Raw genomic sequence first — 23939 nt, forward strand, 5'->3', positions numbered from 1 at the left:
AGGGTTTGGAAAAAAAATGGTGGGCTATTGGCTCTAGGGTTAGAACAAAGTGCATGATAACGTGATGAAGGATAAAGTGTAGAGACAAAGAGATAGCAAGAGAATCATCATCTTATTCATTGATAGGAGCCCTTTATATATGGAATTACACAATACCAATATGATAAGGATATGAATACATAGATCTAGTCTAACTACATATCCTATTGGCATAAGACCAAGACACACATATAGAATATCCTAGAACAAAAAAAAGGTTTTACCAAATATATCAAAGAAGTGTCTTATTTTCTAACAGTAGAGATTTATTTTTAGTTCCTAACATAGGCAAAAATCATACAGTTTAGAGGCAAGCATACGTGGTCGAACTCGACCGGACTTGACTGGCTGCGCTTATTTACAAAAATGCCACGTTAACAGACGTGTTGTTCTTGTTTTGGTAAAAAAATCAAATTCCAATACCCACAGGAAGAGAATGGGCCAGGGCCTTGCATTGTTGATTCTATCCATATATACATAATATCTTCGTCATCAAATCCTCCGATAAACCACCACGCACCAGCTCACCCTCTCTCTTCTCCGATACACAGAGAAGCCATGGCTGCACCCAATTCCTGGGGGGTCACGGTTCAGGCGGCGATCCCAGTCGCCCAATTTGGACCTTTCTCTTGCTCCTCCGGTTTCCTAGCCCATAACAAGTCCCTCAAATTCAACCCCGCCACTACTAAAAGCCTCGGCTGCCTCCTCACCTTCTCTCTCCAATCCAAGCCGAGTAGTTCGAGCAGGAACAGAAGACTGTGCTGCAGCTGCGGCGAGAGTAACGGCGCTAGTAGTGTTGACTGCGCCGCCGAGTCTTCTCTGCAATGGGATTGGAATCAGTGGAGCCGCCATTTCAATGAGATTGAACAAGCCGAGAGCTTCGCCTCCGTGCTCAAGGTCTGTTTCTTCATCATGATGCTCAATCTTGTCGAAAATTTCGAGACTGTAATTTTGTTCATGTTTTAATTGTGTGTGTTTTTGATTGGTTTGAGTTGATGCTGTTGTGGTTTTTGTAGTTTCAACTGGAGGATGCGATTGAGAAGGAAGACTTCCAGGAAGCTGTGAAGCTGAAAATGACGATTGCGGAAGCTACAAGGAAGGACACGGTTTCGAAGATCATGGCTCAGTTGAAGGTGAGATAAGCATTTGCCTCACTGTAACCCGGTACCTGTTTATTTATAGGAATTTGATTGTTGACAATGGAGTGTTGTGTGTTTGCAGATTGCAATCGAGGAGGAGCGTTACCATGATGCTTCGAAATTGTGTAAACACACAGGAAGTGGACTGGTAATATTGGCTTGTATATCTATAATTATCGCAATTTCGTAATGTGCTTATCTGTTTAGCCTGCTTTGAGGTGAAGGTTTTGATATGTGTTGAATTGTTCTCCCTAAATGAGCAGGTAGGTTGGTGGGTGGGTTACCCAAAAGATACAGATGATCCCTTTGGGAGACTCGTACGAATAACTCCTGGTGTTGGTAGATTTGTTGGCAGGACTTACAGTCCAAGGTAAGATACTTCGGTCTTTGAGGTTTTGAGTTAGTTAATGTACGTCGGACAACATTACAGTGAACATTATTTGCTTGCAGGCAGTTGGTTTCAGCATCTCCTGGTAGTCCCCTATTTGAAATTTTTGTCGTTAAAAATGCAGATGGGACATATGTTATGCAGGTGATGTGAAAATTTACAAATGCATCTGTTTTGATATAAGTGCTCGAACTTACAGTCTTTAGTGTACAATATGGCATGGCTCTAATTTGGCTGATGATACTTTGCTTAAACTTCATTATATGATTGGGGAAGTTAATTTGCACCAATATGTTCCTACGTCATAGCTCCATTTGAAAAAAGCACTCTGAGTGTGTAAATTCACTTCAAGTCTGATGCTGTGGAATATGCAGATTTTATGTAGTTTCTCTCTGATATTGGATCTGTTAGCAGGTAGTGTACTTGCAAGAAGTCAAAGCCAACTCCACTGCTTCACCATCCAAACCTGAAAAAGGCTCATCTACTCCTGAAGTTCAAAATGCAACCGTAGTAGATGTTCAGAAAAATGAAGATAATGTAGAGAGCAGCGATGAGAAAGGACTTAATATTGAGGGAGCAACTGAGGAGGGTATAAAAAGTGTGATAAATTTTCTGAAGAAAAAAATTCCAGGACTGAAAATTAAAGTTAGGAATGTTGATGTTGCTAAGGAAGTAATGGAGGACAACAATTTGGTTAACCGGCTGATGCAGGAAAATAGTGAAAACTCTGAATCTGATGAAAATTCTGAAGATGAAGGTGATAATTTGGACGAAATTCAGCCTGACGAGGTCACTCTAGGAGAGAGTAGTGATACCACAGAAGATGAAAAAGATTTGGACATGAAACTTTTTATTGGGGAAATTGTACATAATGAGGATACTGCTACCAAGGATGAGTACGTACGTCGTCCTGCTGAAATCAAGGATATGGAGAGAGAATCTTTTGTGCTGCATATTCCGGGGAGAAGCCTAGACCATGATACTAGAGAAAGTAAAGCATCCAAGATCAAAGTGGCAGCTCAAGCAGCTAAAAGTGTCTCCGAGCTAATGCCATCTGATGTTGCCAAGGCATTTTGGAACTCCGACAAGGTTTCTCCGAAGGTCAGTTTAGGGCTTAATCAATCAGGAATAACTGGATAAGTATGGAATTTAAATTTAATTGAAAACTCTGCTTGGTCTTTCTGGGTACTTGAATAGACTGATTTAGTTAGATACTTCAGTTTAGAATGTTAGACTCATTGTTTACAGTGACTTTAGAGTTAGAATCTCTAAAGATTATTCATTCTTAATGCCTTATAGATTATTCATTCTTGATGCCATTTTTGTAATTATTTTATTCTATGCCCTTCTTGTGATGCAGCATATAATACTTAAAGTTGCATCAATGCCTATTCTGTAAGATTTCATTTAATCAGTATTTCAAATGACTGTTGTAAGTTTTTTAAGTCAAAGCATAGAAAACAGTTTAACATACTAAACGGTTCAAAACCCTCTGTTTGAAATGTTAAGCGTTCCTTGGATAATTTATTTTTCTTTCTTTCATAATATGTACGTAGGTTACCAAAAATATGCGTGAAATAATCAGACTTGCTGCAAGTCAAGCATATAAGCGGAGTACATTATCTGAGTATACAACATTTAATCGGATCAGCACCTCAGGAGGAGATCTGGATCCATTTGAAGGTGAGTTTTCTTAGTGTCCGTCTTCATATTTTATTCTCCACTTAATTTGAAGGATAAATCTCAAATGAATTCCGGTTGAACGATAGGTCTGTATGTTGGTGCTTTTGGTCCTTATGGCACTGAGATAGTGCAACTCAGGCGTAAGTATGGGCACTGGAATGGCTCAGATGACAAAGAAGATTCTGGCGACGTGGAGTTCTTTGAATATGTTGAAGCGGTTAAGCTAACTGGGGATCTAAATGTTCCTGCTGGCCAGGTTTATAACTACTCTGAGCAACCATGTGTTCACTGTATGCATGCATTAAAGTTTGTCATACTAACCATGAGATTTCTGCATATGCCAGGTGACATTTCGTGCCAAAATTGGGAGAGGAAGTCGCCTTTCCAACCGTGGAATGTATCCAGATGAATTAGGAGTGGTAATGATATATGCAACTACATGTTCTCGAGGAATATTTCTATTGACTATATCGTTAATATAGGATATAGTGCTCATCATGCACTCTTGCGTTGTCCCTATTTTACATATATTATCCATAGAATTTTCACTTAAATTAATAAGTAACTTCATTCGCATGTACACTATTTAATGCCATGTTTTTAGCATTAGTTTATTAGACCTTACAATGAACTTAGTAGCGTGCACAGTCGGGCCTAAAGCTGACTGCATTGAACTTGAAATTTTGGACATGTGCTTATAAAGAGTTCTTTTTTTAAGGTTGCAAGTTACAAGGGCCAAGGACGGATAGCAGAAATTGGCTTTCGAAATCCAAAATGGGTTGAAGGAGAACTACTCCAACTCAATGCCAAGGTAATTAATCAGTTTCAGGATATTTACTAGCATTCCTCAACTATAAATGACCTTTCTAACTTTTTTCTTCTGTGGGTTGATTTTTTGTTGTAGGGTATTGGACCTTATGCCAAAGGTGCAGATCTTGGTTTTCTTTACATTGTCCCAGAGCAAAGTTTCCTAGTATTATTCAATCGCCTGAAACTACCAGAATGAGCCGATTGTCATCATTGGCTTGATTCTTACACTTAGATATGGCATGTCTTCACGTACTCTGACGTGAGAGATGGGTTCTTTAATTGTACCATGTCCAAGCAAAGAAGGTTGGTTTGCCCTGTTAAGTAATACATATGATATCTTAGTTTCTGGCATTTTGTTTCCACAAAAATTTGACCTCTTTTTCCCCCTGTAACTTCTAGAGCTGTATATCCTTTTTGCAAATTGACCAATATATAATGTTACTAGCACTGAAACTACTATGAGAGTCCTAAGTTGTGAACCGATTCCAGATTTTGCTGAGGCTCCCGTTGCGTTGTATGTTAATATATATCCACAGACTACAGGCATCTTTTCATGTCATGTAAGAATGTAGAGTACCAAGTTAAGAAACCAGTAGATTCTGATCTGTGATTTCTTAAAGTTGATGGTGTCTTCCTCTTGTTAATTTAAGCACTAAAGAGATTATGGTTAGTAAACCCTTTTCATTGTTTATAGAGATCCTTTTCTTGGTTGTGTTAGGTATATACTTAATACTTTCCTCCAAGTAGTCTTTTGTCACTGTCGACTAGTTTCAGATTGAGAGTCCGATTCAAAGTCTGATAACATAACATATTCGACTCGTAAATATCAGTGTACTTGATGAGGTAGGGGAGACGTGTGGAGTCCATTAGCTTGAAAGATCCTATAATTGATTGATTATTGTGAATGTTACTGAACCCAGGAGGGATCTGTATTCATCAAGAAAAAATGTAAAAAGTGGGGAGGGAATTTTTGCCTTTAGCCTTTCCACAAAGGATGGCGCACCTCTAAAGAAACCCAAAAGAACTTTATATAAAGTTTCCACTCAAAGCTTTGCTTGTATTTTTGTAGGCTCTATTTTGTTTTTTGTTTTTTTTGTTTTGTTTTTTTTTCACTTAGCCAATGCAACTTCGTTTTATAGTTTTTCAGTCTCCCGCTTTTGCTTTCGAGTCTGATGAGGAATGCTAATCGTTTCCTTAATAACATCGGTTTGATTATACTCGTGTGCTTTATTGCATCCCACTGTTGTCGAACTAGGATGTGGATTTGATTTCTTCTTCACCTAGTCCGACATGAACGCCAATAATTTTCTTACATACACAAAGTTTCATATGGTTTTGGATGGGAAGGAATCCACTTTCTGATGAAGGTGATGTGCACCTTGCATCTTCTTGGATGCCGAAAAGCAATGCTCCATAGTTGATTCGTAAAATTCGCATTACGAAGAATATCGATATTGTACGAGCTGTTGGATGTTGCTTAGTGTTGCTACGGCTAACGACCCCGGTATTACTGTAATAATATTTGGTTCATGTAATGCTTGTGAACTCTTGCATATCCATCTCTTCTCGATTTTTCCATTGAACATTGGTGTTCGCTTCATGCCTCTACCGAGCAAGGCCTAATGTTGCCGATGAAGCACTAGGAGCTTCGATGAACAAATCAAAACATCAACCGACATGAAAGATGACCGGCTTGTGATTTTTAAATTAATACTGTTAAATTAGCTAACTAACAAGTCACGGTTTAAGAATAATTAGTTTAAGAAAGAAGTTTTGACAGCACCGGTACCTCAACTTTTGTCATTACACCTTTTTTTAGTGGACCTCATACCAGCCACGTCAGCAAACTAACGGCACAGTTACGGAAATTGGCCTCAGGCCTTTCCTTCGTAGCGAAATAGAAGTTTGGGTACCACATTGATAGTTTTTAAAGTATAGGTACTACTTTGACTGTGTCACAAAATTTGAGATACCGGTGGTGTATTTTTCTCTTTTAAGAAATTAATACACTTTAGTAGGGAGGTAGTGATACACGTGGCCCGCTAAAACCCAAAAGCTTAAAGACTCCCAGGTCTCCACTCTCCTCTTTTCTTTCCCTCCTTCCACTTTCACTTTACTCGCTCCTTCTTCTTCTTCTTCTTCTTCTTCGCTTCGCTTCGCTTTGAATCAATAAAGAAATCGAAATGGAAGCCCAGAAATCCAAGCCAAGCATGAAGAAATCCTCCTCCATAAACTCCGACGACTCCGCCTACACCGCCGAATCCCCCCTCCGCTACCTCTCCCCCATGCGATCCGACGCCTTCGACAGCCCCCCCTACGCCTCCCCGGAGCTCTCCCTCCAGAAGACACCTCCCGACAACTCCAAGGCCATCATTTCCGTCGACAAGCACCCTCCCTTCCGCCCGCAGAAACAGCCGGAGAAAGCTCCGGAGAAATCGCCGTCGCCGATGGTGGTGTACAACAGCCACCGCGCGGCCAGGGAGGACCCGCCGCCTTCCGTGCCGAAGGTGGCGGCGGCTCCCAACGGCGTGGCGAGACAGGCGGGGGACGGCGTTGACGGCGCCGGGGTTGGGAGATCGAGGGCGGCGAGGCGGCCGCCGAGGAGGAGGGAGGATGTGGTGAAGACGGCGGCGCTAGGGTTTCGTGTTAGCGAGGTGGTGCTGTGTTTGGTTTCGTTTTCGGTTATGGCTGCTGATAAAACTCAGGGATGGAGCGGCGACTCGTTTGATCGCTACAAGGAATACAGGTTTTATATCTATCTCTCAATTTTCAATTTTGAGTTGGAATTTCATAGTTTGCTCTTCAATTTCATTTAAATTTCGATTCTTTGTGGACTGTAATATCTGTAATTTCGAAGTTCAAATGCTTGGAATAGCGAAAATGAAACGTAATGTCTATTCATAGAATGTTAAAGTTCAAAGCTCTTCTGATTGGAGAGGAGGTGATGATCAATGTGATGTTTTGACAGGTATTGTTTAGCTGTGGCTGTTATTGGATTTGCGTATGCTGCCTTTCAAGCATACAGTCTATCGTATCTACTAGTCACCGGGAAGTATGTGATCAGCCACCACCTCCGTCGCCACTTTGATTTCTTCATGGATCAGGTGAGTCATGCAGCCTATCCCTTTTAATCGGCTTTGTATGATTCTGTGTTTGTCTAGAGGAAAAATCAAAACCAAAATCGGTTGGCTTGGTAAACACTCAAAACAAAATCAATGCAATGCACACTAGTGATAGTAAGCATTTCGAATGTTGGACATTATTGAGAAAGCTATAGGAATGGAACTTGGAGGGTTGAATCAGTCATAGTGTGATGGATTCATTTTCGGATGGTGACTCCACTTTTCGGAGTTGTATCCCTAGGAATCACAGTAATGGTTACTTTGATGATTATAAGGGAATGTTGTTCGTGACTTGTTGGGTTAAGGTTCATAGTTTCATACTGGTCTCTCTTACTTGAAAATGTGATGTTGCACAATTACCTTAATTCCAAGTATCATCTTTATGTTTCTGCTTAATGTCATTACTAAATTACTTTAGGCACTGGGCAACCCTCTGAACTCCATAGTGATCTTCTTTGTGGTATGTGGGTCATCTGAAATTCTGAATATGGGGACTGGCTCCTCCCACTAGCCTCAAACTTTTATCTTTTCTTGGGTTGAACACTTGATGGAATGGTCGGTATTGGGGTCCTAGTAATCATTAGAACTGCATCAACTCATAGGCTTATACTGATTAATAATGATTGCCTTGTTGATTCAAAATTTGCAGGTACTAGCATATCTTCTCATTTCAGCATCATCATCGGCAGCCACCAGGGTCGATGACTGGCAATCGAATTGGGGGAAAGATGAGTTCACGGAGATGGCCACTGCTTCAGTTAGCATGGCCTTCCTTGCTTTCATTGCCTTTGCACTAAGCTCCCTGATCTCTGGTTACGACCTCTTTACCCAAGATTCCACATGATCTTCACAATGAGCTGCAGACTCAGTTTTCATGTTGTGAGAAAATAATCTATAGAATGTGAATGAAAATTATTCATTTTCCAGTGGTGTATAGCTTCAAACTACGTAGCTACGATATCTGGATAGTCATTGTTTTCTCAGCTTTAGACATCTCATATATATACAAGGTATTTGTGGTTTATAAGTAGAGGCTTCTTAATATTGGAGGTGATACTCTCAAATGAGCTGGTCTTAGATTTGGATCCGATTTTGCTTCTCCCCCTTGATTTATTGGTGCTGGGTTGGTGTATAATGGAAATCTCTTTTTGGGCTTTGCATGTAGGCTTTCTCTTGCTCAATTGTCTTACATGGTCTTATGGACACACTAATTGATCCATGCAATTCATGATTGATGCTATTGCATTGTTGATGTTTGTATCATCAGACATTTGACATAAACCAAACAATAGATTTCCCCACTAACGAGTTCATGTTATGCTTTGCATGATTAACAAGCATGTTACGTTTGTTATCATCTACTCTCTAGTCCATTCATCAACAAAGCAAATGGTGAAGTCTCTACATAGAAACAACAACATTTCTTGTTGATTGAGACCGATCATGTCACAATCCAACAACCATGATGACATTTTCATGCAAATGTTCTTCCTAACTTAGCTAAGGCAGGGTTTGGTGCTCCATCGATTTCTTTAGTCTATGGCCCGTGGGTCTTATTTGTATGCAACTATGCACTCGATCGCCACCGAAACCCACATGCCTGCTTATTTCCTTGCTATTTCCGGTCTGTATATCAAAACCAAGTTTGAAATTTCGAAGATAAATTGTCTATACTCAAGCTAATAACTCTAATCACCATCAAAATCGATTTATCATAGATACGTTTTTATCATATATGGATATATATATATATATATATATATATATATATATATATATATATATATATATCATGAGCAAGTAATGAATTCGTGGTGATAGGGATTTACTTGTTATAATTCAAGAGGTCCTTAAAGTGACTAGTATCACCTTTTATACGAGTAGATATGATCTAGTTTGACATCATTTATCGTAGAATTTTATTTGTGTCAATTCAAAATAAATGGATTTTTTTTTAAAGAATTCACAATAAAGGGTTACCTGTTATTTGTTAAGAGTCTTGTGTCATTGATATGTATGATATCAAGTTTAAAGATTAAATCGTTGATTTCCAACGAGCATATATGAGGTATATATAGTCTTTCCGGCTCTTCCTTTTCGTCGTTCATGATTTTTTCCTCCTTAATCCCAAGCATATCATTCATCAAGTGGATAGCAGAACGCCAGAACCATCGATCAAGTTCCAACAATTATATAAATCAAATAAAAAAAAAAAAACGAAGTCGATCATTTTACCAAGAACAGTTTCACGTGGTATCCTCCATCAGCCATGTTCAACCAGAGCTCAAAACCAAAGCTACATGACAAGCCTTCTCTTTCACAACCCCGTCGTCTTCCTCTAACTCAACAGTCAACCTCTCCCTCTCTTCCACCACCACCATCATCATCCTCTTCTTCTTCCTCCTCCTCCTCTCTTCGATCACATTCACTTGTCCTCTCTAGTACCAGAGACCTGTACCCAGTACTGTTTCCCCCATGCAACTCCCATTCTCAGCCTCACGATTCATAAACATCCACGAACATATCCCATCTCATGCAAACCCTGAGCTTACCCTACCTCTCTGCTGCTTCCTTATCAACCCAGAAACCCCACCTCCATTAGTCCATTTTATAATGAAAGCAATGCCCCCTCATACTTTACACCTCCTTAATCTTTGTCATTTACGATTAATCAAATTCCTTAATCGTGCTTTAAGTAATCATCACTCAACACTAATCAGTACGGTAAGGGACATATTCTGTACCCTAAGTTTTCCTGGCCAAATTATCATCGAATCTTAGCTGGTCCTATAGGGACACTTGGCTTCAGCAATCAACAGGATAGCCATGCATATGTGCATGTCCCCCCAGATCTTATATTATATGCTTCTTCTTCTTATTTCTGGTTCTGATTATTCAAAACAGTCTCATAATAATAATGCAGCTGGTAAGCATTTCTTCGTGTTGTTCTTCATTTGTTTTATTTCTTGGCCCCTCATGTTTGATCTTATAAATCTGCCTGTGATTCTATGCGATAAACAAAAACAAATGTAATCCTCTAATGCTCCCAGCACTAATATATATGCTATTAATAGGTAATCACTGTGGGAATTTGACCCTTTGTTTGTGACAATGAGTTGACACCTAAAATGCCTGAAGTTGTTGGAATAATTATGTTATGTGTTTAGCTATCTACAAGACTACAAGTTCTACTTACATGTAATATCAACTTGATTAAACTGGTATGGAGAATTAATCGTCAACGACAGCATGCCAACCTACAAATTAATAATGCAGATCCTTTTAATAGTGGGTGCATCTTTTTTCTTTGATCTAGCAATATTAGTGGGTAGATCTTGATGATAAACTCAACCCCAAAACTATATATCAACCAAGCACCATCTAATTTTGCCTAAAAAATTTCTATAAACTATCATGTCACATCAATGAACTATATCAGAGTACGAAAATGATAAGTCTAAAATTTTGATTCAGGTTTAGTTATACTTAAGAATTCATTACCCGCATTACTGTAATTGGCGCATTCGAATTTAGACTCTTATTGTAAACAAAATATCCGGCTCGATATCTGTACTTTTAAAATTGTTTATATATGGATACTCACACGAGTTTTAAAATGAAATAGATATTTGACCCAAGTTAACGTGTGGACGAGAATGTAGAACCCTAAATAATGCAATCACAGTTGGAGGATTGGGATTTAGAGGACTAAAAATGCAACAAAAGAGTTTGTGATAAATCATTTCATGTCACATTTGTCACATAACAAGCACCTAATTTTGTTTTGTTTAATTAGGTGGGGGAATGTATAGTCGGGTTGGGCAGGGAAATTCGGACCCATCCCAGTTGGAACAAGACCCACCCGCACAGCCTGACAGCCCTTTGCAGCCACCTCTTCCTTCCCTTGTTTTGCCTTTGTGGGTGCATTTTGAGCTGTCCCTCTTCCTCTGTCCGTCTCCACCTCGACAGAGCCGGGGCCGGGTGGAGCGTGTAGAATGACGCGCCCGGACTGCGAGTGGGGCTCGAGAAATAAATGAATAAAATAAAAGACCGTATACGGAAGAGGACCATACGGCCTTTCTTCTCCGACAAGCCCACGGATCCGTCTTCTTGCTTAGGCGCGTGGGACCCACCTGCGCCATAACCGTCCACCTCTCTGTTTTCTGTTGTAAGTTTTGTCACTTCCGTCCTTTCCCCACATAGGGAATGACTAAAATATCCTTCTAAGCAGATTAGTTTGACCGAGATGCCTCGGGAGTTGGTGCTTCTTGTTACCTCGACAAAATTACTTATCGATCCATTGGTAAAGTCGCTCAATATAGACTCTCTTTTTTTTCTTTTGGTATCAAAATCTTTGAATCTAGACTAGGAAGTGTGTCATGTAGAATACGTACGTTTGGTAAAACAATCATTCATAATATCTATTAAACTTAGTAAAGTGATGTATCGACAATATTTTAAGGTATTTTATACTTGTTCGATTTTTCAAGTAACATTAACTGTTACAGAACATGTAAACTAAAAAAAGAAGTCTTATGTTATATTAAAACTGATCGAACTGAATCTAATGATGAGTGATGACTAAAAAACTTATTATATTATTTTCTCTGAGTACACAACCAAATAGTTCCCCTCAACTCATCTTATAGTTACTCATTTGGAATCACGTAGAGACGTAATACAATCACAATTAAACTCAACGTGTCAACAAAAGTTAATGTGGTAAGAGTGACGGTAACGTATAATGGCTTATGGATATGTTAAGTTACAATTGAGGCCATATCGGTTCTTATCACATAGTGAAATCACTATAGATTATAGAGCTATCAACTATATCAAAAAGATAAATTTTATTAACACATTCTTAATTACTAGATACACATCTCATACTTAATACACCACTTATTAACTTTATTGTTTTAACATTTTACTAAAAGAATATAAAAAGAATTTTATTTTATTTTTTGGCAAATACAGAGAAAGAAACTTAGTAATGACTAATGTGTAGAGGAATATATAGAGACCCTAGAAAGAATTATTGTTGGTTCAAATAATTTTCCAGGTTAGTTGCATCATTCCAGAGAGAACACAACAAAGGCAAAAGCATGCAAGACAACCAGAAATAAAAGCTTGATGAAAAGCAGTTCCAGTTTGGATATAAACACAAAGAGATGAGGGCAGAATAGGAAACCCGAATAGGCCGAGGTCATAATCAAAGGAGGATCCGGTTTGTCTCCTCAGAACTGGATCTTCGCACGTTATGAAATGGTGTTTCTCTCTTTCTCTTCTAGAGAGAGAAAGCCAGTGAGTGATGATGAGTGAGAGAACAACACCAACAAGGCAACAAACAACAGCAACAACAACAACCCGATTCAATTCAACTCGACCCAACCGAACCCGACTCACTCTTCCTCTTTCCTCTCAGTTAGAGTCAGAGTTTTGTTTCTTAGCTTAGCTCAATAGCTCTCCCCCATTATTACAAACCAAACCTCTCAGCTTTCTTTTCACTTTCTCTTTGTAATGAGAAAACAACCCTGTATATTTTCAGTGCTGCTTTTCTCTCTCAAATGGTGCTTCACTTCTTGAGCCATTGAAACACAAAAGAACGAAACTTTAAAAACACAAGAACCGAACTTTGTAGCTTTTCTGCTTAAAGCTTTGATCTTTGCAGCTCTGTTTGAAATGTAGTGTACTGGGTCGTTTTCGAAACTCTGAGCTGCGGAGGCTTTATATTTGGGTTTTGGGAGTTCTTTTCATGGTGTTGATGAGTATTGCTTCAAAGCCATGAAGAACTTTCAGTGGTATAAGCAGATTTCCAACAATGGCAAACCAGAGAGGAGGCTATCACTGGGAGAATACAAGAGGGCGGTTTCGTGGTCCAAGTACTTGGTTTCTCCAGGGGCTGAGATTAAAGGCGAAGCAGAAGAAGATTGGGGTGCTGACATGTCCCAATTGTACATTGGCTGCAAATTTGCTTCAGGAAGACATAGCAGGATTTACAGAGGAGTTTATAAGCAGAAGGATGTGGCGATTAAGCTTATAAGCCAGCCGGAGGAGGATGCCGACTTGGCGGTTTTGCTTGAGAACCAGTTCAGTTCTGAAGTGGCCTTGCTGTTTCGATTGCAGCACCCGAATATCCTCACTGTAATCTTTCTCAATCTTTATCTCTTTAGTGGGTTTGTCATTTGTGGCGGTTCTTATTGGCTTTTCAGGTTTATGGAAAAGAAGAAATGTGGTCCTGATTGTTGTGTGTGGTTTGTGATATTTGTCTGATATGCAGTCATCTATCTACTTTTTTCGATTTTGTGTTCTTTGGTCTAGTGAAAACCGGATTCTTGATTCGTTTTGACCTTGCACGCATGATTGTAGTGAAGAGAGTACTAGAAAAGGGCCTGTAAGAATTTCGATTACGGATTTAGGAAACAAATTGTTGTGCCTAGTGTTAGAGAGATGCTCATCTTCCAAGCATTAACCTGTGCTTATGTCGTTATTTTTGAATGGTTGGTAAAGATTCCTTGCTTAAAGAGCTGTCCATCTAAGTTTCCAAGTGAATTGAGTATGCATTCTTGAAATTTTGATGTATATGTTTGCTGACGGCTATTTGATTTTGCAGTTTGTTGGAGCTTGTAAGAAGCCTCCTGTGTTCTGCATAATCACCGAGTATTTATCCGGGGGATCGCTAAGAAAGTATCTCCATCAGCAGGAGCCACACTCTCTTCCACTCAGCCTAGTTCTCAAATTAGCCCTTGACATTGCACGCGGGATGCAGTATCTTCATTCTCAAGGTATACTTCATAGGGATCTCAAGTCGGAAAATCTATTGTTAGGAGAGGATATGTCTGTGAAAGTTGCGGATTTCGGTATCTCGTGCTTGGAATCACAGTGTGGCAGTGCAAAAGGGTTTACCGGGACTTACCGTTGGATGGCGCCTGAAATGATCAAAGAGAAACACCATACGAAGAAAGTTGATGTTTACAGTTTTGGCATAGTTCTTTGGGAACTTTTAACAGCGTTGACACCATTTGACAACATGACTCCGGAACAGGCTGCATTTGCAGTGTCACAGAAGGTACTTCCCTCTTCACATTTTAATTTAGGGTATAATCAATGGTATATTACAAAAAGGAGTAATCTCAAAATTAGATTTTGTTTGAAAACAAGGGTAAATTTGTTGAAAAATTACTAAAATCATAAAAATAGATTGTATTCGATATCTGTAGATGTTATGCATTTGAAACTCATTTGTTTCTTTCTTCCTCTGATTCAAATGTTGATACAGGCACAATATGTTGTATATAAGTTCCTAGGTTTGGCTATATATGAGACCTAATGATAACAAAATAAAAGTCCTCTGATTGTTATCCCAACTCATTTCAAATTAAGATCAACATGATCCCTATCACTCAATAGTCATATTGCATAATCTTAACTTCTAAGAGAACTAAATAGGATCGGAGGTATGCTCATAAATTATAATAAAATTTACAAACTGCTTTGAGATACATACAGTTTGTAAGTTCCATATTCAACTATTAAGAGCTTCTGATTGTTACACAGACTGCTCAAATAGCTCATAAGCAGTGAAAGTTTTAGAAGTTGTCTCTGTTGGAACATTTTATATATCAGTCCTTCAACAAGGTAATAAAATTCTTAAATTTGGATGCAGTAAAAGCAAATATTACCATATTGTAGATGATGTGTATCCAAACATCAAGTACCATACTGGCATATTCTTTAGTGGTTCTAGTCTTCCTGATGCATCTGCTACACCTGTATGTTCCTCACATGCATCATAAGTAGGGTGAGCGACAGTCATTTATATGCTTGTCCCTGGGGTATAATATTATCATGTGGGGACCTGCTGCTATGGTCATCATCCTTATCTTTGCAGGAAATGATTTTTCCAAAATCAAAGAATCATCTTAAAATCATATATCTTAAAGCCACTGATCATTTACAAAAGCATAGAATTATACTAAATATGTTTTATGGTTCTACCTTTCCAGTCCATGTAGTATGAACATTTCTAACTCTTAAGGAGAGTAATTTGAGGATTTTGCTAATCACCTTTTACGAAGTAGGAACAGGTTGACATCAAAATCTGTGTTTCGATCAGTGTTTGCAGTCAGCATCTTCTTACACCTGTGACGAGTTTGTGGAACAAATGGCACTACATTGTCTTAAAGCCTTGAAATTCACACTTGCCATGTTAAAAGGGTTTCATGCCTATAATAGTATAATTTTAAACCTTTCACAATGCTTCTGTGTTTTTGAGATGCTCATATCAACCTTTGTTGTATGTGGTATCTGTGCCTGTGTTGCAATGCATGATCTCATTGAGAACTTTATTCATTAAATATAGGTTATGAAACTCCATACATTCAATTCTCTTTGTTTGGTTTACCATTTTGAACAAACACCGGAATGAAATGTCATAATACCCATGATTCATTAACATAAAGGTGAAATGTTTTAAGCAAATTATTAACCACCTGAATGAGTGAAGTGTTTCAGTGTGCCTATGATCATAGACTAAAGAGCCAGGCATTTAAAGTTGATCAACAATGTTTTCTCTCATCTGCTATATTTTGTGCAGAATGCAAGACCTCCTTTGCCGCCCACATGCCCGCCGGCATTCAGTCGTCTCATCAACCGATGTTGGTCGAGTCGTCCAGAAAAGAGACCACATTTCGATGAGATAGTTTACATTTTGGAAGGTTATGCAGAGTCCATTGAGCAAGACCCAGATTTTTTCTCATCCCACATGTCTCCCCAAGATCACACCCTTTTCCTATGCTTTCCAAAGTGGATTGGTCGCCATTGATCTGCTTATTGAAAACTGGGAATTTTTCTTCTAGGAATCTATCAATGTTAAATACCATATGCTTTTCTTCTCTAGGTTCACATCTTCATACGATTATTATTGATTATGATTATGATTATGAATCTTTCTCTTTATGGCTTGTTTACCATCTCCTTTGAGAATATTGAAATGGAAGCACTTCCTTCTATCAGTGCTTTAGAGCAACTGTACTACTGTTTCTATCAGTGCTTTAGAGCAACTGTACTACTGTATGTTCCTATTATTGTTCTACCTTTTTTAAGTCACTTTTGATATGACATACAGCAAAGTCTCTGCCTTTAACTAGTCTCTCAAACGTCAAATTCTAAAACCCAGATCCTATCCGTAATAATTGAACTTTGCATTCTCTTTTCAAGTGAGAGGTTGGCAACTTGGCACTTCATCTGAAGACTTTATCAGTGGTTGACGAGATATGCCATTAGTCCCATTTTAATTTTGTTGATGTATGCGACAGTTTGGCCGAGTGGTCTAAGGCGCCAGATTTAGGCTCTGGTCCGAAAGGGCGTGGGTTCAAATCCCACAGCTGTCATTGTTTTTGCAAATCTTTGTTAATATTTTAGCTGAAAGAGGTCCAGTTTAGCTTAACAGCAATTCTTGCCCTTCCAGTGGCCTTCCTCTGTAAATTTCACCTACTACTGGAGGCATATATAAACTACATACATGCGTAACCAACTGTAAACTCTTTGGCCAAGACTCTTTAACAGCTTAATCGTTCATCATCTAGAAATGAATCATGAACTCCTAAGAACTCAAAAGCATTAGACTAGCTAGTTTAAAGACCAGCCAAAGTAAAGTCTAAAGTGCAACAATTATAATGCATGCAAGCAAGCATGCTGTTCAAAATTTCTATTTTAGAGGAGAGTTCGACAATGATGATCATCTAAGCATATTGCAAACGCTCAATATATATACTTGAGCAGATGCAACACTTGAGCAAAAATGTATAGCAACACTCCTGTTGAAGAATTACACCACGAAAGAAACATTAGACAGAGTAACCTGTTGCATGAACCAACAATGTATACACCAACAGGTGGGAGGTACGTTCGGGTCCCTCTAAAGCTTCAGTTCAACGTCGACGTTTGGCTTCGAGTAGCCTTTTCTGTCAAGATCGATCAAGACGGTGGTGCTAGGGTTGGAAGCCACGGATCAAGAGGCAGCCATGTGTTAGGAATCAGTAACGTCGAGATCGATCCAAGACGTACGGTGGTGCTAGGGTTGGAAGCCACGGATCAATAGACAGCCATGTGTTCGTGGAAATAAGGGTTTGGTGAAGTGAGGGCTTAGGAATCAGTAGTAACGTCGAGACGAGCACAACTAGAATAGTAATGCATGCAAAACAACACAAAAACAAAAAGGCCTCGGTGATGAGGGAGGTTGTTTGAATTCACCACCGATATTGTCCTCACTTTGGCACTTGATTTGTTTAAGAACATTCCCTTTGGGATTTTCAAGTGTGAGGTTTTCACCTTAGGCCTCGGCAAAATTAATTGAGAAGTATTAACTTATAAACCATGCATTTTCCCACTCGTTTCCGATGTGGGATTAATTAGTTTTAAAAAAAGTATTTTTCCCACATACTGCATTGTTATCCTAGGGCTATTAGGAATACTTGGATATGGAGCAGGCAAATTCTAGCTATTCAAAAGATGTGAGGTACCATATCATCCGACAGTTTGGCCGAGTGGTCTAAGGCGCCAGATTTAGGCTCTGGTCCGAAAGGGCGTGGGTTCAAATCCCACAGCTGTCATTTTTAAACATGAAGATACCCATTGTTTTTTGGGTACCTCCTCGATCATCTCCTGCTAATCCATCAATTTTTCGAGTTCTTACTGATGTCTCCCACTCCCCCTCTTCGAAGGGTGATGCTTCTCAACAACCACAGTCAAAATTCCATTTTCTCATATGGCAGTGAGATGGCTCCAACATTGGTGTGTTTTTTTTTTCAGGCAATCGGAACTCCCTCAGCATCTTCTGTGAATCTGTGCTGCCTTCCTCGATCTCAAGCCTAATATACTTGTCACCCTTCCTCCTCTCCATCGTAGCGCTTCCTCTTCCCGTTGCTCCGGATCACCGGAGTATTGTCATCTTCAGCAGTTACCTGAATATCAGACTAGCTTGGCAAGCCAGCAGGAACGTCACAGTAGAACGTGTAGTCCTTAAAATGATCATTCCCCACATCATTGTCATATCAACTTCGAGTCTTGAATATACGATGCTTGCAGCTCCCTCTTTATTGTGTTTCACCGAATTCACATTTCATCATCAACAACAAGAAATGATGGCACAAATTCGTGAATGGAGCGCAGGCAAATTAAAGGAAACGCATGACTAGCACATAAATTGGGCACAACGTGTGAATGAGATAGGACATCATTGTAAGGTCTCCAACAAAGGTGCATCCCACGTCCTCACCAAACTATCATACCCTCGTTATTGACATGTGAGCTAGAGTCACTAATTTACATATGATGTAATCTTACCTCATGTTTATTAACACTACCACAAGTGTGTAATAGTGTATACACATATTAGACAACTAATTGATCGTGATCACGCATATTTTTAGCTATATATATATCTTCAAAACCCTCATTATTGACATGTGAGCTAGAGTCACTAATTTACATATGATGTAATCTTACCTCATGTTTATTAACACTACACACTTGTGGTAGTGTATACACATATTAGACAACTAATTGATCGTGATACGTATATTTTCAGCTATGTATATCTTAAAATAGAACTAGATAAACACATATTATACGTACGAGTATTATTTTCTTCTATACCCGATCGAGAAACTTTTGAGATGAACGTTTCATGGTACATATCACAAATTCACAATGTCTCTCCTATGCTTGATAACCAAGTCGAAAGAAGCAAAGTTTACCTCAAGCTAATGACCTTCTGTCCATAACAAAACCTACGTCCCACCAAATAAGCAAGGTAACAAAAAAAAAAAAAAAAAACCAAACCCAAACCCAAAAAGGAAAATACAAGTCAATTAACCCTCACACCCAATCCCCCACCTCCACGTGTCCAGTTTCAGTTTAAATTACAGTGAGGAAAACACAAAATCGGCGGGTGAGGAAGAAAGTACCAACCTTTTCTTCTCTCATCTTCCCAAAAGTCTGCAACTTTTTTTCACCATTTTATATTTTAATTTAGATTTATTTTTGTCCATTTCGGTTCTGGCCATCTCTGTCATCTTCGTCCCAATCCAGCTTATATAAGCTCACCCACCAGCAAAAGATTGGATATTTAACCTTGTATATATATGGGTACGCGTTATTATTGAGACCCAGATTGCTCAATCTCTCCGGTGTCGTTTTGTCATGCTCTCTTGATTGTTCTTCAGGTATGGGTTTTCCTTTTCCTCTTTGTTTATGGTGTTGTTTCAGCTCAACCCTTTGTTTATTTTTGCATTATTGGAGGTCAACTGTGCAAGAAAGTTAGAAACTTTGATGTTGTTGTTGATTGGTTTTTGATATTCTTAATTGGGTTTTGAATTTATGTGTGGAATTTGTATTTATCTAGGTTTGGTTGTGAAGATCTAATGAGGCAATTTTAATTATTGGTTTTTTGTTTCTGTTTATGGCCGGACATGTTGAAATTTGGTAGCTTTGTAGTTATTGCTTGGTTTTTTTTGCTTTGTTAAGTTTCCTGGGAAAGATACAAAGCTTCACGAGCAGATTACCGACAAGGAAAGCATGCGTTTTCTGATGCATTGTGCTTTGTGTTTACATTATTCAGTTTTTGTCAGCTATAGATTTGAGTATGCATTTGGAGTTTTGCTAGAAATTTCAGGCCAGTTGTTTCCTTCTTGTTTTGATCGTTTGGTTTCGATAGTCTGTTGCAGTGAAGTGAGGGACTTTGTTGATTTGGGTAGACAAAGATGCCGGGAATTGTTGAAGGGGCGGTGAATGAACTGAATGGGAATTCTCAAACTCAAAAGGAAAACTCGGCGATGAATAGATCCCCAAAAATTACTCTTAGTGCGCATAGCCCTCGGAGTATGGGAACTGATGTTCCGGTTGAGGGGGTGGTTGACACCTCAATTGAGCAGCTTTATGAGAATGTGTGCGACATGCAGAGTTCTGATCAGTCACCTTCAAGGCGTAGTTTTCGATCGGATGGGGAGGAGTCTAGGATTGATTCCGAGTTACGCCATCTTGTTGGAGGAGAGATGAGGGAGGTGGAGATCATGGAAGAGGAAGTGCGTTCAAAGCCAGTGGATGATTCTCATAGTGATTCAAGTTCCAAGAAGGAAGATTCACCCATTGGTAGAAAGTCAGGAAAGATTGATAAGCCTCAGTCTCCAAGTACAAAATCTACTTCTCCACCCAACTCAAAGAAAAGTGCTCGCTTGCAGGTGGACTCGGCGACCTCATCTAAATCAGCTGCCAAGGGAAAAAGTCCTGACAAACCTCCCCTCCGTAAGCATAGTGATAAGAATCTACCAAAACCTGTGGGTGCCACTCCTGTTAAGAAATACAGGAAATCACCTGCTGGAGGGTCGAAGGTGCAGACTGGAACTGAGGATTTGGCTGAATCAGGATTAAATCCGGATCTCGGTCCATTTTTGTTAAAGCAAGCAAGGGATTTGATTTCTTCAGGGGATAATCCCCAGAAAGCTCTTGAGTTAGCTCTTAGAGCTACAAAATCGTTTGAACTATGTGCAAATGGGAAACCCTGCTTAGAGCTAGTAATGTGTTTGCATGTTACGTCGGCAATTTATTGTAGCTTAGGCCAGTACAGTGAGGCAATTCCGGTTCTTGAGCGCTCGATTGAGATTTCACCCGCTGAGGAAGGCCAAGATCACGCCCTTGCTAAATTTGCTGGTCACATGCAGTTGGGTGATACTTATGCTATGCTGGGCCAACTTGAAAATTCACTTGCGCATTACACAACAGGATTGGAAATTCAGAAACAAGTTTTGGGAGAAACGGATCCAAGAGTTGGTGAAACTTGTAGATATCTGGCAGAAGCTCATGTTCAAGCATTACAATTTGAGGAGGCTCAAAGGCTTTGCCAGATGGCTCTTGACACTCATAAAGAGAATGGCTCCCCAGCTTCTTTGGAAGAGGCAGCGGATAGGAGACTCATGGGTCTTATATGTGAAACAAAGGGAGATCATGAAGCTGCTCTTGAGCATCTTGTTTTAGCCAGCATGGCTATGGTGGCAAATGGCCAGGAAGTGGAGGTAGCTTCTGTTGACAGCAGCATTGGAGACACATACTTGTCCTTGTCTCGGTATGATGAGGCTGTTTTTGCTTACCAGAAAGCACTCAATGTGTTCAAGACCACTAAAGGAGAGAATCATCCATCTGTTGGTTCAGTTTTCATCCGTCTAGCAGATTTGTATAACAGGACAGGGAAAATTAGGGAATCAGTATCATACTGTGAGAATGCTCTTCGAATTTATGAAAAGCCCATGCCTGGAGTCCCAGCTGAGGAAATGGCGAGTGGTCTCACAGATATTGCAGCTATCTATGAATCAATGAATGAGCTCGAGCAGGCAGTCAAGTTGTTACAGAAGGCGTTAAAAATATACAATGATGCCCCTGGTCAGCAAAGCACAGTAGCAGGGATAGAAGCCCAAATGGGGGTCATGTACTACATGTTGGGGAACTATTCTGAATCTTACGAGTCCTTCAAAAATGCCATCACAAAGCTACGGGCTACTGGAGAAAAGAAATCTGCCTTCTTTGGGATTGTTCTGAACCAAATGGGGCTTGCTTGTGTACAACGTTATGATATAAATGAAGCTCAAGAGTTCTTTGAAGAAGCCAGAACTGTTTTGGAGCAAGAGTGTGGGCCTTATCACCCTGATACACTGGGTGTATATAGCAATCTTGCAGGCACTTATGATGCAGCTGGCAGGTACTTTATCTATTTTCTTCTGCAAGTGTCATCTTTTTCCTTCTTCTTCCCTTAGTGTTGTTGTGTTTCTGAATCCTCATTTGGTTGCAAACTTGCTTTTGTTCTCCCTTATTCTTTTCCGGGCCGTGTTACAATTGGTGACACAGTTCTTATTTAGAGGCTGTAATTTGGTTCATGTCCATGTAGCTCTTCCTTTCCTTCATGGACTTCTTGTTTGATACCAAGTTGTAATAGTATCCAGAATGTTAATTGTTAGAACATTGTTAACCCACCAAACAAGGGCTAGTCAGAAAAACAAAAATAATTAAGCTATGAAAACTATTGAAGTCTTTTGCACTTCTGGAAGCGATGTATTGTGATTGATATGTATTGTTGCTAAATTAGCTTTTAAGTTTGATTAATAACGATATTATTCTGTTGTCATTGTACCCAGGTTGGATGATGCAATTGAACTCTTGGAATATGTTGTTGGGATGAGGGAAGAAAAGCTAGGGACAGCTAATCCTGATGTGGATGATGAGAAAAGAAGGTTGACTGAGTTATTGAAAGAAACAGGCAGAGTTCGGAACAGAAAAGCCAGATCACTAGAGAACCTCCTTGATGCAAACTCTCATGGTGTAAACAAAGATGGAATTAAGGTATGATATGAAAGGTTATAAGTTCAGGAACGAAATGAATGTATTATAGGACACATATAAGAGGAAGCTGATAGAGTAACCAAAAAAAGAACAGGTTGTTGGGTGTGTTGATAAGAATGTTGCTGTGGAGAAGGTGAATGTAGTCCCAGGGTAGGGTTTTTGGTGTATTTGTTATTTATATTGCTGGAGGATATTACATTTTGTGACAACACTATTTATGTAATTGCGGCATGAGTCTTTAGTCACAAATTCATCTTGTATTCAAGATTTACAGATTTGTTCATGATCTCAAGTAATTTCCACTAGGGTTTTTGTTCTGTATTGTGCAGTCTGGGAAATCTTATTTGAATGATCAACTTGCTTGCTGAATGATAGTGCCCGACTGTGGGAATAATTGAACATTCATATAAGATACGTGGATTAAATTCGAAGATTAAAATCTAACAAGATATTTGGTGGGGTCTGAAGGCACTAAACTGAAATTAGTACTGGAAAAAAGAGGACACCAAATTACAACACCTTCACAATGTCAACAAAACCAAATCATCTGGTGTAGATTAGAGTAGATTGCTACATAACTAAGGTACATAAAGATTGCACAAACAGCGCCATAGAAGGTCGTTCCTCCATTCCTTGTCTTTCATTGCAGACTTCATCATCTGGTGGTCACACTCACTAGACTTTCTTACTACACATTTGGTTTGGATTCAGCACTAATTGGTCCATGATGATGACAAAAGCCCAAAAATAAGTACTGTAGCAACGGGACATTCAATAATAAGGAAGATACAGATATCAAGTCATAAAAACATCAAAAGTTAATCTTTATTAAAAAAAAAATTAATATAAAAAAAAAAAAGCTGCAGATGCAGTAACATCTATGATCCCATCAACAGAGAGTAAATTACTCTATATAACCTATCATTTTGCCCAGACAAAAACGAAAAAAGAACAGAAAAAGAGATTTAATTCAAAGAACAAAACTTGATGCAATAAATAGAAACCATCTCAAACACTAAGAAAGCCATAGCAAATCTAACAAAACACCCTTCTCTACTTTTTAATTCCACGGGTAATAAGGTCTATCAGCCATTTTCTTGTACAAACAATGAAATACAACCATAACTTAATTTACTCAAGTAGCAAACCCAAGTCCACCAACTTGAAATATCAATTACACAGAAGATACCGACTGTCTGGAGGCTATTAAAGGAAGATACCTCAAATGAATGTTCATGGGGTCGAAACAAAATGTAATACCATCTTCAGTGGCTATTTCACTGTTTCACCATGTTTATGGCAAAATATTGAAATAGCCAATTAAGACTACTCATTACATTTTGTTTCAATCATAAAGATGCATTTGAC

General features: G+C 39.1%; 4 protein-coding genes and 2 non-coding genes across 6 annotated transcripts; all 6 read left to right on the plus strand.

Moving 5' to 3' along the window:
• Positions 1 to 558: 558 nt before the first annotated feature.
• Positions 559 to 4664, plus strand: LOC101299671 (protein EXECUTER 1, chloroplastic-like). The gene is made up of 11 exons (XM_004298889.1): positions 559 to 936; positions 1056 to 1172; positions 1261 to 1326; positions 1442 to 1548; positions 1629 to 1710; positions 1981 to 2667; positions 3123 to 3249; positions 3336 to 3505; positions 3594 to 3668; positions 3968 to 4060; positions 4154 to 4664. The coding sequence occupies exons 1-11, from the start codon at positions 598 to 600 to the stop codon at positions 4253 to 4255; spliced, it is 1965 nt and encodes a 654-aa protein (XP_004298937.1). The 5' UTR covers positions 559 to 597; the 3' UTR covers positions 4256 to 4664.
• Positions 4665 to 6269: 1605 nt separating this feature from the next.
• LOC101294082 (CASP-like protein At2g36330-like) lies at positions 6270 to 8360 on the plus strand. Its single transcript, XM_004300849.1, has 3 exons — positions 6270 to 6805; positions 7028 to 7163; positions 7831 to 8360. Exons 1-3 carry the CDS (start codon positions 6270 to 6272, stop codon positions 8023 to 8025), a joined length of 867 nt encoding a protein of 288 aa, XP_004300897.1. The 3' UTR covers positions 8026 to 8360.
• A 4036-nt stretch (positions 8361 to 12396) lies between these two features.
• On the plus strand, positions 12397 to 16250 carry LOC101299957 (serine/threonine-protein kinase HT1-like). The gene is made up of 3 exons (XM_004298890.1): positions 12397 to 13325; positions 13795 to 14250; positions 15778 to 16250. Exons 1-3 carry the CDS (start codon positions 12966 to 12968, stop codon positions 16003 to 16005), a joined length of 1044 nt encoding a protein of 347 aa, XP_004298938.1. The 5' UTR covers positions 12397 to 12965; the 3' UTR covers positions 16006 to 16250.
• Positions 16251 to 16493: 243 nt separating this feature from the next.
• Positions 16494 to 16573, plus strand: TRNAL-UAG. Its single transcript has one exon. It is a non-coding gene; the product is annotated as a tRNA-Leu (tRNA).
• Positions 16574 to 17714: 1141 nt separating this feature from the next.
• TRNAL-UAG lies at positions 17715 to 17794 on the plus strand. Its single transcript has one exon. It is a non-coding gene; the product is annotated as a tRNA-Leu (tRNA).
• Positions 17795 to 19244: 1450 nt separating this feature from the next.
• On the plus strand, positions 19245 to 22861 carry LOC101300247. Its single transcript, XM_004298891.1, has 3 exons — positions 19245 to 19408; positions 19900 to 21933; positions 22367 to 22861. The coding sequence occupies exons 2-3, from the start codon at positions 19946 to 19948 to the stop codon at positions 22575 to 22577; spliced, it is 2199 nt and encodes a 732-aa protein (XP_004298939.1). The 5' UTR covers positions 19245 to 19408; positions 19900 to 19945; the 3' UTR covers positions 22578 to 22861.
• The last annotated feature ends 1078 nt before the right edge of the window (positions 22862 to 23939 follow it).

This window comes from Fragaria vesca, linkage group LG5 (genome assembly GCF_000184155.1).
Source record: "Fragaria vesca subsp. vesca linkage group LG5, FraVesHawaii_1.0, whole genome shotgun sequence".
NCBI lineage: Eukaryota > Viridiplantae > Streptophyta > Magnoliopsida > Rosales > Rosaceae > Fragaria > Fragaria vesca.

Excerpts from the sequence above, each read along its gene's own strand:
- LOC101299671 (XM_004298889.1), top strand. The coding sequence starts at position 598 with ATGGCTGCACCCAATTCCTGGGGGGTCACGGTTCAGGCGGCGATCCCA. Across the intron at positions 937-1,055 it reads GCTTCGCCTCCGTGCTCAAG|TTTCAACTGGAGGATGCGAT; the intron begins GTCTGTTTCTTC and ends TGGTTTTTGTAG. Across the intron at positions 1,173-1,260 it reads AGATCATGGCTCAGTTGAAG|ATTGCAATCGAGGAGGAGCG; the intron begins GTGAGATAAGCA and ends GTGTGTTTGCAG.
- LOC101294082 (XM_004300849.1), top strand. The coding sequence starts at position 6,270 with ATGAAGAAATCCTCCTCCATAAACTCCGACGACTCCGCCTACACCGCC. Across the intron at positions 6,806-7,027 it reads GATCGCTACAAGGAATACAG|GTATTGTTTAGCTGTGGCTG; the intron begins GTTTTATATCTA and ends ATGTTTTGACAG. Across the intron at positions 7,164-7,830 it reads TTGATTTCTTCATGGATCAG|GTACTAGCATATCTTCTCAT; the intron begins GTGAGTCATGCA and ends CAAAATTTGCAG.
- LOC101300247 (XM_004298891.1), top strand. The coding sequence starts at position 19,946 with ATGCCGGGAATTGTTGAAGGGGCGGTGAATGAACTGAATGGGAATTCT. Across the intron at positions 21,934-22,366 it reads ACTTATGATGCAGCTGGCAG|GTTGGATGATGCAATTGAAC; the intron begins GTACTTTATCTA and ends CATTGTACCCAG.
- LOC101299957 (XM_004298890.1), top strand. The coding sequence starts at position 12,966 with ATGAAGAACTTTCAGTGGTATAAGCAGATTTCCAACAATGGCAAACCA. Across the intron at positions 13,326-13,794 it reads AGCACCCGAATATCCTCACT|TTTGTTGGAGCTTGTAAGAA; the intron begins GTAATCTTTCTC and ends TTGATTTTGCAG. Across the intron at positions 14,251-15,777 it reads CATTTGCAGTGTCACAGAAG|AATGCAAGACCTCCTTTGCC; the intron begins GTACTTCCCTCT and ends TATTTTGTGCAG.